The following is a 13,523-nucleotide window of genomic DNA, read 5'->3' on the forward strand; positions in this document are numbered from 1 at the left end:
GCAAACGCACTGGGGTTGTGGCCGAGGCGAACCAATCAGCGTTGACTGAGCTCACACACTAGAGGACTTTCTCCACATGCTAACAGGCTTCCTTTGTCCGCCTCATGATGGAACCATGAATAATTAAATTGATAAGAAATTATGTGTGTCAGCTTGGGAATAAAAACAGAATTGTAAATATGAAATATAAAATCTCTTATAGAACTTCAATATATAAATGTAGCTTTTTCAGTTTTGATCTTAAATCATAACATCATTGAGAAGAGCAAAGTCATGAAAGTAAGATTAGAAATAGATTTTTTTTTTAATTTAAATAAGATTTCAAAGCTATTTGATCAAGCATTTACTCAATATGAAGTTTTGGGACTTTTAACCGTAAAAATTGCTGTCGTACAAACAAAAATGTTAAGAAGTGAATGTTTGATAGCAAATTTTTCGACAGAGAAGAACACTGGGAAAAACATGAGTGAACCATTTGGTAGCCCGCTTACCAGTTAACAGAAAACCCTACATCCACAAATCTGGTGTAAACACTGCATTTAAGCTAACAAGTATACACCTGGAAGTGTGGGCAGGATTCAGATGTACTCTGAAACTATCAGCTCTCTCATTCTACACAGACTCATTTGGACCCGTTAATGGCTACGGTGCGATGGACTAGTGTCCCGTCCAGGGGGAATTATAAGGTCTTACCCACTTAGCACAATGGAAACTGGAGATAAGGACCGGCCCAATAAGCTTTCATGGATTGGTTAGGGTTAGCCTAAACCTAAGCTCAAAACCATCAAAATCTGTTTGGGCTGCCTAATAATAATAATAATAATAATAATAATCCCCATACAGTTTCAATAGGATCCTGTATGCACTGTCAGTGCTCGGGCCTTAAAAAAAAAATGCTGCCAAACTGCTGAGAACACAAACATGGTGTGATGCAAAGCTCTTATCTGCTTCATGATGAACTTCAGTCACCAGTTTATGTCACAATTCTCCCTCCTGTATTCACTGACAGTTCATCTATTGCCAATGTGTCCAAATGCAACAAACAGTAAGAATCATATATGAACAAAATAAAACCGTTGCCCTCCATGAATTGTGAGCGAGTATATACCGTGTGTGTGTGTGTGTGTGTGTGTGTGTGTGTGTGTGTGTGTGTGTGTGTGTGTGTGTGTGTGTGTGTGTGTGTGTGTGTGTGTGTGTGTGTGTGTGTGTGTGTGTGTGTGTGTGTGTGTGTGTGTATAAAACGCTATAGACAAAGGCAAGAATCAAAGTGAGCGAGAGGGCAGTGTGCTGTGAGCGTCAGCTGTAAAGTCTGCAGAACAGACAGTAATTAAACCAATCAGCTGTTCTTCACACACCAGCTATCAACCGAGAGTAAAGACAAGCCTCCAGTTAATGTCTGACGCTTCAGGTTATCACTGCTGTTCAGGCAAGACGTCGAGTCTAATGGACGTAAAATGTCACTGAATATGAAGTTATTGACAGAGGAAACATTTTCACAGATATAAACTCTGCTTCCTGGACTGAAAGTGAATGATAATGTGTGTTTGGTGTATCTAGAATAAAAATAAAAAAAATAAAAAAAACTTTTACATCCGTTGATTATACGTTATCAATATTTTAGAGAGATCAGTTTCAGTAAAAGATTCGTAGTTGCTGTCACTCAGTGGGGAAGTACATCAGTTGTTTTTCAGTGGGGTGAATTGAACATTGACCTTCTGACAGTCTGTGGACTTTGATTTGACCGGGGTGTACAGGAGTACACAGTAACGCCTCTCTGTAGATGTCATAAAAAAGGCCAGCCAGAAATTATATAAATGCACAGCAAACCATGCTTCTTTCTTTTCCGTGGAGTGGAGCCACTAATGGATTTAAACCCGACCAATTAAATCTTTCCTGAGAACAAGTGAGGATCAAAAGGAACGTTGATTTACAAACAATGTAAGTGTGTTGTTTGGTTGTTGTTTTTATGTAATTATCAATCTGCATGTTTTGTTTGGGGTTAATGCACCTCATAAAAGGCATCAGACTTTCACTTGAGAATGCAATTAATTAATGCACGAGATTAATGTCTACGTGTGTGAGAGGATGCAAACCTGCCTTAATACTGCTTGTGTGTGTTTGTGCCTATTTGTCACCGCAGTAGCAGGAAACATGGTTGGACTTAAGCCCTCAGATGTGCCTCCTCCGCTGGGGGTGAAGATGGCGAGTGCTGGAGCAGCGGCTTGCATAGCTGACATGATCACGTTTCCTCTGGACACAGCCAAAGTCAGACTACAGGTACTTGCACAGAAACCATGTGAAGAAACAGACAGACCACTGATAACAGACTTTATTTACACTGACAGGCAACAACATGATTTCACTCCATAATGCAGCTTCAAAACAAAGGTCCAGGGCTGAGTTTAAACTGCAGTTACACTTGTTTGGCCAGAAAGTGCTTTGTAACACAGATTGATGTTTCTTCTGTTGACTGAGCAGTTAAAGTCTCAACTCTGTCCACAACCAGTGGCCCTCAATCAATTCTACACATTAGCCTCGCAGGAACACGTTTTCATTCTGGGAAGTTTGCTCAACCTTGTGTACAAACTGTGACCATCAGATTCAGGGAGAAAAGACGGCAGTGGATGGGATCCGTTACAGGGGGGTGTTTGGGACAATCAGCACTATGATCCGGACGGAGGGGCCCCGGTCGCTGTACAACGGGCTGGTTGCCGGGCTGCAGAGACAACTGTGCTTCGCCTCCATTCGAATTGGTCTCTACGACAATGTCAAAAATTTCTACACCGGTGGCAAAGACAGTGAGTGTTTAAGCTTGAAGAAGGAGAAGAAGAACAACAACAACAAAAAAAACCCAACAACAACAAAAAAACAGACTATATGTCTTGAATGCACGTTAACTTGAATAGGTATGGTATTCAAAGTTGCAAATGTAAAATTCTGGCATGAAATGGAATATTTTATGTAATAATCTGCAACTCCAGACAAGGAAAGCAATAATATGGGCCTCTTCAAGCAGACCGAGAGACAAGCAATAGATGCTTGATAAGGAAACTGAAATAAATTAAAAAAAAACTTTTGGAAGTTGAAGAACTGCACTTCCAAAAACCCAACTAATGAGTAAATGTAAAAATATTTATAACAAATCAATAACGACACCTAAAATACAGTAATATATCTCAAAGAAGCTGCTTTTATTCTCATAGCTTTTACATAAAACTGATGTTTGTAGAAATTGTTTTATTTATATTATTTGTTTTATTTCAATATAGTGAAGAAATGTCATCCCAAACTTAATCCTAAACCTATAAACTTCATGAAATACTCAAATAAAATGCAAAGTCATACTCTCCATCTGATTGTTTTTTTTGTCTGACCCTGTCCAGACCCCAATGTGCTGATCCGCATCCTGGCTGGCTGCACGACAGGTGCTATGGCCGTGTCCTTTGCACAACCCACCGACGTGGTCAAGGTTCGATTCCAAGCCCAGATGAACCTGAACGGCGTGTCTCGTCGCTACAGCGGCACCATGCAGGCCTACAGACACATCTTTCAGAACGAGGGCATGCGTGGACTCTGGAAAGGTGTCATTATGAGTTTCGCGCCTCACAACAGGCAAACGCAGCCCGGAAATGCTTTTGTCAGTGGGAATGCTCTCTTGTGTTTCACCCAGGAACACTACCCAACATCACCAGAAACGCACTGGTCAACTGCACAGAGCTGGTTACATACGACCTGATCAAAGAGGCCATCCTCAGCCACAACCTCTTGTCAGGTAAATGTGTACACACACACACCCTGTCATCCCAGAGGGAGCTGATTGGACAGACGTCCACACACCCACCCTTTCCTCTTCGACTCCCTCACGTCCGTTAACAACACACATGTTGCCACAGCACCACGTGGTGTATTCCACCTCCAAAGAGCCATTAATACAGTGATAATAATGTTATCTCAAAGTTACATAATCTGCAATGACGCGTTTCCTTTGTGAACTGAGAGCAAATAGCTCACCGATTCATCCCAAGCCATTTCCACATCTCCCCTCAGACAACCTGCCGTGCCACTTTGTGTCAGCGTTTGGGGCCGGCTTTGCGACCACAGTGATCGCTTCCCCTGTCGATGTGGTGAAAACAAGATACATGAACTCCCCGCCCGGCCAGTACAAGAGCGCCATCAACTGTGCGTGGACCATGATGACGAAAGAGGGGCCGACGGCTTTCTACAAAGGGTAAACACTTACGGCTCCACGCTTTACGACACTTGGAGGCTCAAGAGATTCATCGTTTCCAAACTGGTTTTCTTTTCCAGATTCGTGCCGTCGTTCTTGAGGTTGGGATCATGGAACGTTGTGATGTTTGTCTCTTTCGAGCAGATCAAGAGGGCCATGATGGTCACAAAAAAGAGGACTGAAGCCACAAACTGATCGACACCCCCCCCCCCCTCCCCCCCAGTCAGTTTATGTATAGCATGTTTGTGTACATTTTAGAAAGATTTCAACTTGCCGTCATCTATTTAACTCGCATGATGTGACGCACACAATTCACAATTTTCGAAATCAAAAGCATATTTATTAACGTTGAGCAAAACTGTGAGTCATTACATCCATTCCTCAAAAATAAACCACGGCATAGAAAATGTGTAGTAAAATTATTTGTGTCAGTGATAAAACACACAAACTTATCAAAACCGGGGTGCAACCAGAATGGGATTAAAGATCAGTGGGACATATTGAGCCATCAGTCCAGTCTTTATGATGAGATGAGGCGTCACAGGGTGGAAACAAGTCTTTACATTAGCTGGAGCCACAAAATCTGAACACAAATAGTAAATTCCTGAGCGGGACGACAGTGAGAACAAACACTTTATACAATATAATACAAGAAGACAGTTAGAAAGTGGTTAATTATCATTTTTTTCTGTCTGTAACAATTTTGGACACAGGCTTTCTGAAAGTGCTCGACAAAAGACACCGTCATCTGCAGTAGCTCTCAGCCTTAAATAATTTTACCACTGGAATGATCACATTTGAGGTATTCGCCATTAGATTTGTGCTTTATTTGTAAAACTAGCGGTAAAGACACTCATGATATACACCACGGAATGCAAGAGGATTTAGTTTGTATTTCGGAGAAATATGAAAAGCACGGCGGCTTTTGTCATGTGTTTATGTTGTCAGCGTTTCCTTTTTCTGGATCTTTCTGCTTCAACCGGATCGAGACCAAATGTCACGACTTCTGTTAGTTTCCAGAACCGACAGTCAGCGTGAGAGACACATCCGGGTCCTGCAGATGTGCCTTCACTATGTTATGGAACTTTTCTCTGTACTGATTGAAATGCATGATGCTCTCCGGTTCTTCTGCCACCCAGAACTTATCAAATTCGTATGCCAGATAACCTGAGAGAGAAAGAGGGAGAGAGAGAATCTGATGATCTCAACAACCGGAGAAAAGTGGCGGATACAGAATATTCATATTTTGCATCTACTCACAGTAGAGCTGATGGAAGTGCTGCAGCTCAGGTGAGCCCTGAACTGTGTTGTAGAAATGTGGTTTCAAAGCGCCACTCTTCAGGAGGCTGTAGGCCATCTCTGTCAGATTGATCCCGACTATTGCGTAGGAATATCTAAAATAGAAACCAGTGACTGAGTTCAACATGGCACTCTGATATCAATGTACACACTTTGCACATCTGTCTCTTCAAGTCTATTTCTGTTTACATGCCGTGCTGATACTTTCGGACAATTTGGGCCAAACAACAACAGTGAATGCAGCGACGCTTCAACGTTACCCAAGTTTAGGATGGTTTGCATGCGACAGGACCTGCTGAGCCTCCGCTGTGTAATTTTCGCTGAAAAAGCTGCAAACAGGAAAGAAAGATAGATGTGATTAAACCACTGACGACAGCTTCAAACATATATGTAAAGATTTTAAGTATTACGAGATAAAATACATTTTGCAATAATATTCACTATTTTAATTGTGCAATTCTAATAGTAAAAAACAAAAACAAAAAAACAGTTTAGCCATAAAAGAGGATGAAGTGTCTGCATATTCGGCAGCAAAAGAGATTTTTTTTTCATTAGAAGTAGAAAAAATCGGCGAGTGCAAGGATTTGAGTGAGTCTGACGAGGAAAACAAATCATGATGGCAAGAAGACGTGTTGAGAGCGTCTCTCAAACTGCAGCTCCTGTGAGGTGTGTCTTCTCTATCATCATGTATGAGGAAGGAAAAGTGTCAGAACACAGTGCGCTGGGCTGTAAAAGGAGCATATCAATGCTCCCGATGAGGTTTTTGTAAGTATTACTATTGGACATAAAACCAAAAGTAATGACTATGACATTTTTGCAAAGCGGAGAATTTGAGAACCAGCTGTGAGAAAAACAACTGTTTCCGTTGAGGGGAAACTTCTAATGACATTTTCTGTGTATTCAGGAAGTCACAGTGGGAAGCAACACGGGGTTAATACTGTAAGGTGAGACCGGAACGCGCAACTATGACTTCACAGGAAAAATTATTAACAGGGTTCATTAGTCCTCGCTGTTATGTATGTACAGTATGTGTACATTTTGCTATATGTAGACATATTGGTACAATTAATAATTTAAAAATCTAAATTAAATTCTACCATAATCTCTTAGAGCAGAAAAAGAGGCCTACACCTTAAAAAAAAAAAAAAAAATGCACGTGTGACGTAAACTAGTGGTCAGTTCTTCTGTTATAATGTTTTCCATGTTTAAATTATTTATTGTCACATTGTTATTTGAACACTCACACAAGGTTGATCAGGCCCAGGAGACCCATTCCTCTGAAGTCGGTCTTGGGGTCGTCTCCTTGGAATCCGATGTCCCCCCACTGTTTGGTGATCCTGGACTCCAGTTTCACTGCTGGCATCAACAGCTGCCACAGCTGAGGAGAATAACCAATTTTAGGGTGAAACGTTTGTGAATGCCACACGATCAAGAGTGCAAATGTGATTTCCACTCTCCAATGTGTAAATGTGATTTTGTTATTCATGTTCATCTAAAACCCATAAAACATAAAGTAAAGTATAAAAACACTGCGCTATTAAACCATCCTCAGATCTTCTCACACTCAATGGTGCCAATGGTAGAAATAAATTATCCGAACATAGTTAAAGATTGAACAATTTCTTATTGACCAGCAACATGGAGCTGAACCACTCCAGACCGATGCTTTGATTGTTGACCGTACAGATCTGCATGCAGGGCGCACATACCTTGAAAAGCATGGCCTCGTGTTCAGGCTTGTCTGAGCTGAAGATCTCCTTCCTCAAGTCTTCAACGGATGCATACAAGCTGCTGTAGCCTGTGATCTGCAGTAGGCAGATGTGGAACCTCTCCTTGAACCTTGAAAAGAAAAAAAAAAGGAAACATGGAACGAATAACTCATCATGGAATTAAAAGGGACATCTTAAAATGAAGAACTGAGTGTGATTAATTCAATCTTACTTGGGATCTTTCTGTGGTTTGATGCTCTTCTCTTTCATGATTGCGTCCACACGTTGCACTAAATTATCCTTGCTTGTTTCCAAAGCTCCTCTTAAAACCTAGAAAAGAGAAACACAAATAAAACATGGAGGTAGTAGTGTTGAAATATAAAATCCTACGGAAAGCCACTGGAGAGAAGACTGCCATAATCTACAATTGCAAAAAAAAACAAAAAAACGTGGGAGCAGGTTGACAAAGACAATCTGACAGGGAGAAAACGATGACCCAGCACTTCTGTTTCTGCACTGAATAGACCACTGATGAGAAACTGCTGACTGAGCAACATAAATGGCACGTTGATACAATTTGTCTAAGCTTGACAAGCGCGGTAAGAGATAAGGACTGATTAAGCTGAGAGGATACGCTTTTTATTGAATTCATACATACAACGGCCTACAGATAAACGAGACGTCAGTGGTTAGGGAAAGGTGATTCATTTACATCGCGGTGGACTCGAAAAGTTATAGAATAACCTCCACTTATCTGGTTTCTGTCTCTTCGTGCTGCAGTAAAATTATTTTCAAGATTTATATAGAACTAGTTATATATACTCCTTCAGCCTTTAAGTGTTAAAGCACTGCGTGGCCTATCCACTTTCACTTTCATATTTTCAAATATGTTGAAAGATTCATATTAAACTCATCTGAGCACAAAATATTTATCATTCAGTTCAATGAAAACAAAGATCTTTGGCCTGAATAATTGGTTTTTTTTCAACCTGCAACAGTATCTTACCTTATTCTTTGATGACCTCAACGAGTACTCTGCAAAAGAACACAAGCAGCAGATTAATAGCAGCATTTACATAGAATCAAGTAATAACCAGCAATGATTGGAATGACTTCTTTCACCTGCTCGTGTGGTCCTGGCCATTCCTGGCTGGTATCCAGAACATATCCTCTGCAGCTCACATGTACCCGTTGCCTGTCGGACGAGCCACTTCAGCCAGTATCGCAGGAAGGATGAGTAAACATACTGCCAGATGTAGCCCAACATTTTCTGTGACACAAGTAGAGGTCATGAACAAAGTCTCATAAATAATCCAATGCAGCACAATAGACGTTTGGTTGGGAAACGTATAGATCGTTTATTGTAAGTGTCTGCCAGTATGATAGAATTAGAGAAAATATTTAGTTGAAACAACTACAGATGACACTTGGAGTTCAGTGCACAACTATCCTCAGCTTTATAAGATTTATAAGAACGTTGTTTGTCCATCAAAGGTATTTTTATTTTGATATATATGTTGTGGATGTTTTAGTGATATGTATCTTTTATCTATCTATCTATCTATCTATCTATCTATCTATCTATCTATCTATCTATATTTTGTCCTTGTATGTAAAATTTGTATGAGTTTGAGGCTAGACTGTATGATGGGTGCTATATAATGATGTAGCATATCATTAGAATTGATGTTACATATTTAGTAGGGCTGCCCAGCCTAGTACTAAGTCGTTGCCCTAATCAATCTACACACAATCAAAAATAACATAGGTTGAATCCAGTGATTTCTAACTCCATACATCCACCCTGGTGACTTGCAGCTCCAGACCACAGCTGCTACTGACACTGTCACATTAACAATGGCCACTGACAGCAGCAGGTCAGACTTTGAGCAAAAGGTATAAACTAACCAGAGTCACTCGTATTAATAAGTGTATATCGGACGTGTGACCAACTGTGCGTCGTCGTTTCAGACACATGCACCTCCTACAACCAGAGGATCATCCCTTCCTGTGAGCAAATAAACAAACTAACACACACTCCTGCAGTCAAAACAATAGCACGACCCCCAGCTAGCTTTAAAGCTAATGCTAACTTCCCACAGACGTGGCCGATCGCTACACAAAAACAAGAAATTCAGTGACAAATATGATGATAAATTTTGTTAAAACGATAGGTTTCCTGGTAATTATAAGAGACTAACTACGCTTTAATGACGTGAAAACTCCCATCAGACATTGAGGTTAACAGGTTGTCGTCGTGTCCGTGTGTTAGCTCCCTAAATGTCGTTTCTCTGGATGAGGTGGCGTGACAAGCGGTGTTGTGATAGTTGGGTTTTGACGACCGGTGAGCAGACGAGGTTGATCTTACCCCACTTTTGTAGGAGAAATGTTATCAGACCGGGATAAAATCCAGTAAACTGACGTCCACCGAGAAGTGACCCAGACGTGTACCGCTGCTAGCAACGTGTCTCTTGACAACGGCTCCGACGCGTTCAGGGACGCACCGGACACTCAGTCCCTAACGACACACGTCTAAACAAACAAATTATTTTCAGAGTATAATTCATATAAACCAACTCATATTAGGAAATATAGCTCAAATACACTACCAACTTACTTAATTATTTTATTTATTCATAATGTTGTTTCTCGCTTTCCTATGGCGGATTAAAATCCTAGGAGTCAAAATAAATCGAATTTACGTGACGTTAGTGAACACTACAGTCTATCTTTCTCACGTTTCTGCAACGCCATCTATTGTTACATTAGTGTACTGCAGCCTGCAGCAATCCGCACACAATGCAACATCAGCAAATAGTGTTTAAGAGGTTGAACAGTTGATTTAAATGACTGAAAAACGTATTTATACCGTCGTAAATATTAGCTGAAAACTATTGTCTGCTGTGTTTGGTTTACAATTTACAGAAAAGGAGCACAACATGCAAAACTTGTCACAATGATAGCTTGATGCAACAGTTGAAATTAAAGAGCAGATTTAAATAGTTTTCAACCCCAGATACAAAAAGGTTGGAAACCTACAAAACTACTGCGAATAATTTTGGTTTAGAATCATTGTTGGTACATTGTTCTAATTTGTGATTTTCTTATCAACTAAATATGTAATGAGGGAGTTGGGTGGTACTTACAAAACAATGCTATATAAAACAAAACGAAACAAAATATATTGGCACAGTCCGATCACTTTTCAAAATAAATCAGAAGACGTTACCACTCGTACACTGTGGCTACATGTGTTTGATTAAATTCCTCTTCAAAACATTTCCAAGAGATGTCTTTTCCCTATGATTTCCAGTCACATAATTTATCCTGCTGACATTGGACATAATATTGTTTATTCTGAGCCATAATGCAAGAATTACCTGTTTAATTCTAAACTGAAGTCTGGTTTCTCCACAATGTAGGCAGCCTATCCTGGGATTCTCATCAGTAGAGCTGTGATTAAATCTGTCTACCTGCTCACCTAATGAGTCCCTCTGGGGTTTTAAAGGCAGGGAGGTCAATCCCATACAACTTATGTGGTCCAAGAGGAGTTTCTGAATAAAAACCAAGCATACATTTTAGAACTGAATCCTAAAAAGAAACCAGTTCCATTAAAATAACCACCTGAGAGATGTGATGAAATAGAAAATAGAGAATGTGAAATATCCAAATGTGATCTTTGTAAGTGACTGAATGGTGATTTATTGAAGCTCCACTAACATGCAGGATCATGTTCAAGAGTGGGTAGGTAGCCTGTGGAGGGTCTTATATGTTGAACGGGATTTACACCATGTCAGCTGTTGATATGAGGAAACATTGACTGAGACTATAGGTCAATGTGATGACTTAAATTAACCTGTTTTACCATTTCTTCATCCCCCTTTTCTGTCCCTTCACTTCAGTCATATTTTTGTGGAACCTGGCTTGAAAAATTGGAGAAAACATTTTGTTTTCTGTTCCAATTTGTTTTTTTTGTTTCTTTTAGATGATAGGGATGAGTTCATTTTCAATTCAATTCAATATTGTCTCTATGGCACTTCAAGTTCAAACAAAACAGAGAGAGAGAGTGAGAGAGAGAGAGAGAGAGAGAGAGAGAGAGAGAGAGAGAGAGAGAGAGAGAGAGAGAGAGAGAGAGAGACCAAAACAATCCCACATGAGCACAAATAGAAAAAATGCCAAGGAAAAAAGAACTCCAGCTGATTCAGAGTAGGAAGGGATGATGTCCCGCTTGGGCTGATTGAGGTAAGAGAGTAGAGAGAACAGGAGTGATGAATTAATTATCCCAAGGAAGCCATGTGGGTGGAAAAAAAACAAACATAGAACTGATATAGATGGCCGAGCCATAGGTTGTACATCATTCTGGTCAATGATGATATATATACCTGTTATATAGGCTTATGTGGGTCAGTATATAGTTTCTTTTAATACCATTTCCACACCGTACCTGTTCTGTATCAGCCAGGCTTTTTATATCTACCCATGTTTTATTTGATATATGTGATTTATATTGTAATTTTCCAGCACAGTGATGATGACTGGAGGCACATCCACAAATATGAACACCATACATTTGAAGAGTACAGCTCATATTACCTCAGCTGCTTCATATACACTTATTCATGTTTCATTCATAATTCCTCAGTGAACCTTCGCTGCTCAGGGACAACCTAAAAGGCCTTGTGTGGTCTGCAGGCAGTACATCGTGCCCAGACCTTAATCGGGGGATTGTAAGAGAGAGAAAATAGGATGGAGACAAAGAAGAAGAAACAATCTGACATAAGACAATCAGCTTATCCACGTGTTGCACACTTGATGGGATTAAGAAGCATAGACCGTAAAGGTCTGACTCCACAGGCAGATATAAATGAAGGAAAGCAGAGAGAGACAGAGCAATAGAGAGAGACCTAGAAGAGAGAGACACATGATGTGGGGAAAGAAGGGCAGACATTAATTCAGTACAGTAAATAAATGAATAAATCAGTAGTCTAATAAACCTTGAGCAGCTTGACTGGAAAAAGGGACCTGAGTTATAGTTCAAACATTAAGTCAGAAAGTTCTAAGCCCAAACTTCAACGTAAAGCACAGGATAGGTCAGATTGCTGCTTTGAAAAATATCTATAAACCTTTTCCAACTATATTTATGAAACATTATCTTCAAACACTATGACAAATAAAAATACGATAATTGATGTATTGACATACAGATAAAATTTTAATAATCTCATCAAGCATAAGTAGCTCTTCAACAACCCTACGCTATTCTCTCTCTTTACTTCATTATATTATTCTTCTTTTTTTTTTTTATTGTAGCAACACATTACTCAAATAGTTGCAGGCTTTTAATGAATAACCAAGATTATCATAAAGAAATTCAGGTGAGCTGCTTCTTTCTATGATGATGTGACATCTAGTCTAAACTATTGGAAATTATTATAAACGTAGACTAATTTAACCAACGGATCCTACAAATACAAAAACAAAATGGAAACTCCATTGTTTAAAAACAATAACATAACTAATAAATGTCCTTTTTATTATATTGCCACCTATTCATTAACATAACCCAATTTTGCTTAATGCATCTCTGCAAGCAGCCAGACATCAGGGTCAAGTCCATAAATCTGTTTTGGAACGACAGAAGCGCAGCAAAAACAATCCCTTTACACTTGAAATATAGCATGTCGCCTTATGAGGCAATGCTACTGCAAGGATCTAAAAGTAATCAATTTCAAGTGCAAGTGACCCTCCTTTTGAGAGCCTGCGGCTGTTACAACCTTGCCTTTCCTCCACCCATTCATCCATTCATCTGGGTTTCACTCCACCGCACCGCACCTCACCGCACCGCGCTGCTTGCCCTGCCCGCCCGGACCCGTTCAGTCTAGGATAACACGCACCATGAGCGGTCCATCTTGTGATGGCCCCCGGTAATAAAGACCTCCCAGGCGGCGGTGGCATCCCCCCGGTCGGTCGGTCGGCGGTGACTCATTGCGCACGGTCAGTCAGTCAGGGAGCTTGAATTTTGCGCTCGACTGTGGAGGATCGATAACTCCAAGACCCATATTGTGGCGGAAGGCGTGGCTTGGTGTCACCGACACAGGGTTGATTTTTTTTTCTTTCTTTCTTTTTTCTTTTTTTTTTCTACATTCATTTCCAGGGTTTAGTCCCAGCTCTCACTGGCACGGACGCGCAAAAAGGCGCAGGACGTAAATACGCGTTGAAGGTAAGTGATCTCCATCCGTTAATTAGTCTGTTGCTTTCCTCTGTGTTTGATGGTTAATTCGCCCGCA

The 13,523-nt window shown here is 40.3% G+C and overlaps 2 protein-coding genes across 2 annotated transcripts; one reads left to right on the top strand and one right to left on the bottom strand.

Moving 5' to 3' along the window:
* Positions 1–2,151: 2,151 nt before the first annotated feature.
* Positions 2,152–4,423, top strand: ucp1 (uncoupling protein 1; the record flags this gene model as incomplete). Its single annotated transcript, XM_080520243.1, has 6 exons — positions 2,152–2,277; positions 2,600–2,798; positions 3,384–3,581; positions 3,671–3,772; positions 4,048–4,228; positions 4,309–4,423. The coding sequence occupies 6 exons, from the start codon at positions 2,152–2,154 to the stop codon at positions 4,421–4,423; spliced, it is 921 nt and encodes a 306-aa protein (XP_080376369.1).
* A 120-nt stretch (positions 4,424–4,543) lies between these two features.
* elmod2 (ELMO/CED-12 domain containing 2) lies at positions 4,544–9,708 on the bottom strand. The gene is made up of 9 exons (XM_080520242.1): positions 9,605–9,708; positions 8,359–8,506; positions 8,243–8,271; positions 7,469–7,566; positions 7,237–7,366; positions 6,772–6,905; positions 5,788–5,856; positions 5,489–5,622; positions 4,544–5,395 (listed from the first exon to the last, which is right to left on the bottom strand). The coding sequence occupies exons 2-9, from the start codon at positions 8,501–8,503 to the stop codon at positions 5,238–5,240; spliced, it is 897 nt and encodes a 298-aa protein (XP_080376368.1). The 5' UTR covers positions 8,504–8,506; positions 9,605–9,708; the 3' UTR covers positions 4,544–5,237.
* Between the last annotated feature and the right edge of the window lie 3,815 nt (positions 9,709–13,523).

This window comes from Blennius ocellaris (assembly GCF_963422515.1).
Source record: "Blennius ocellaris genome assembly, chromosome: 3".
Classification (NCBI taxonomy): domain Eukaryota; kingdom Metazoa; phylum Chordata; class Actinopteri; order Blenniiformes; family Blenniidae; genus Blennius; species Blennius ocellaris.

Bases quoted from the DNA above. Each gene is read 5' to 3' on its own strand.
- elmod2 (XM_080520242.1), bottom strand. From the start codon at position 8,503: ATGTTGGGCTACATCTGGCAGTATGTTTACTCATCCTTCCTGCGATAC. The intron at 6,906-7,236 runs GTATGTGCGCCC...TATTCTCCTCAG, and splicing joins ACGAGGCCATGCTTTTCAAG to CTGTGGCAGCTGTTGATGCC. The intron at 5,623-5,787 runs GTAACGTTGAAG...TTTCTATTTTAG, and splicing joins GCAAACCATCCTAAACTTGG to ATATTCCTACGCAATAGTCG.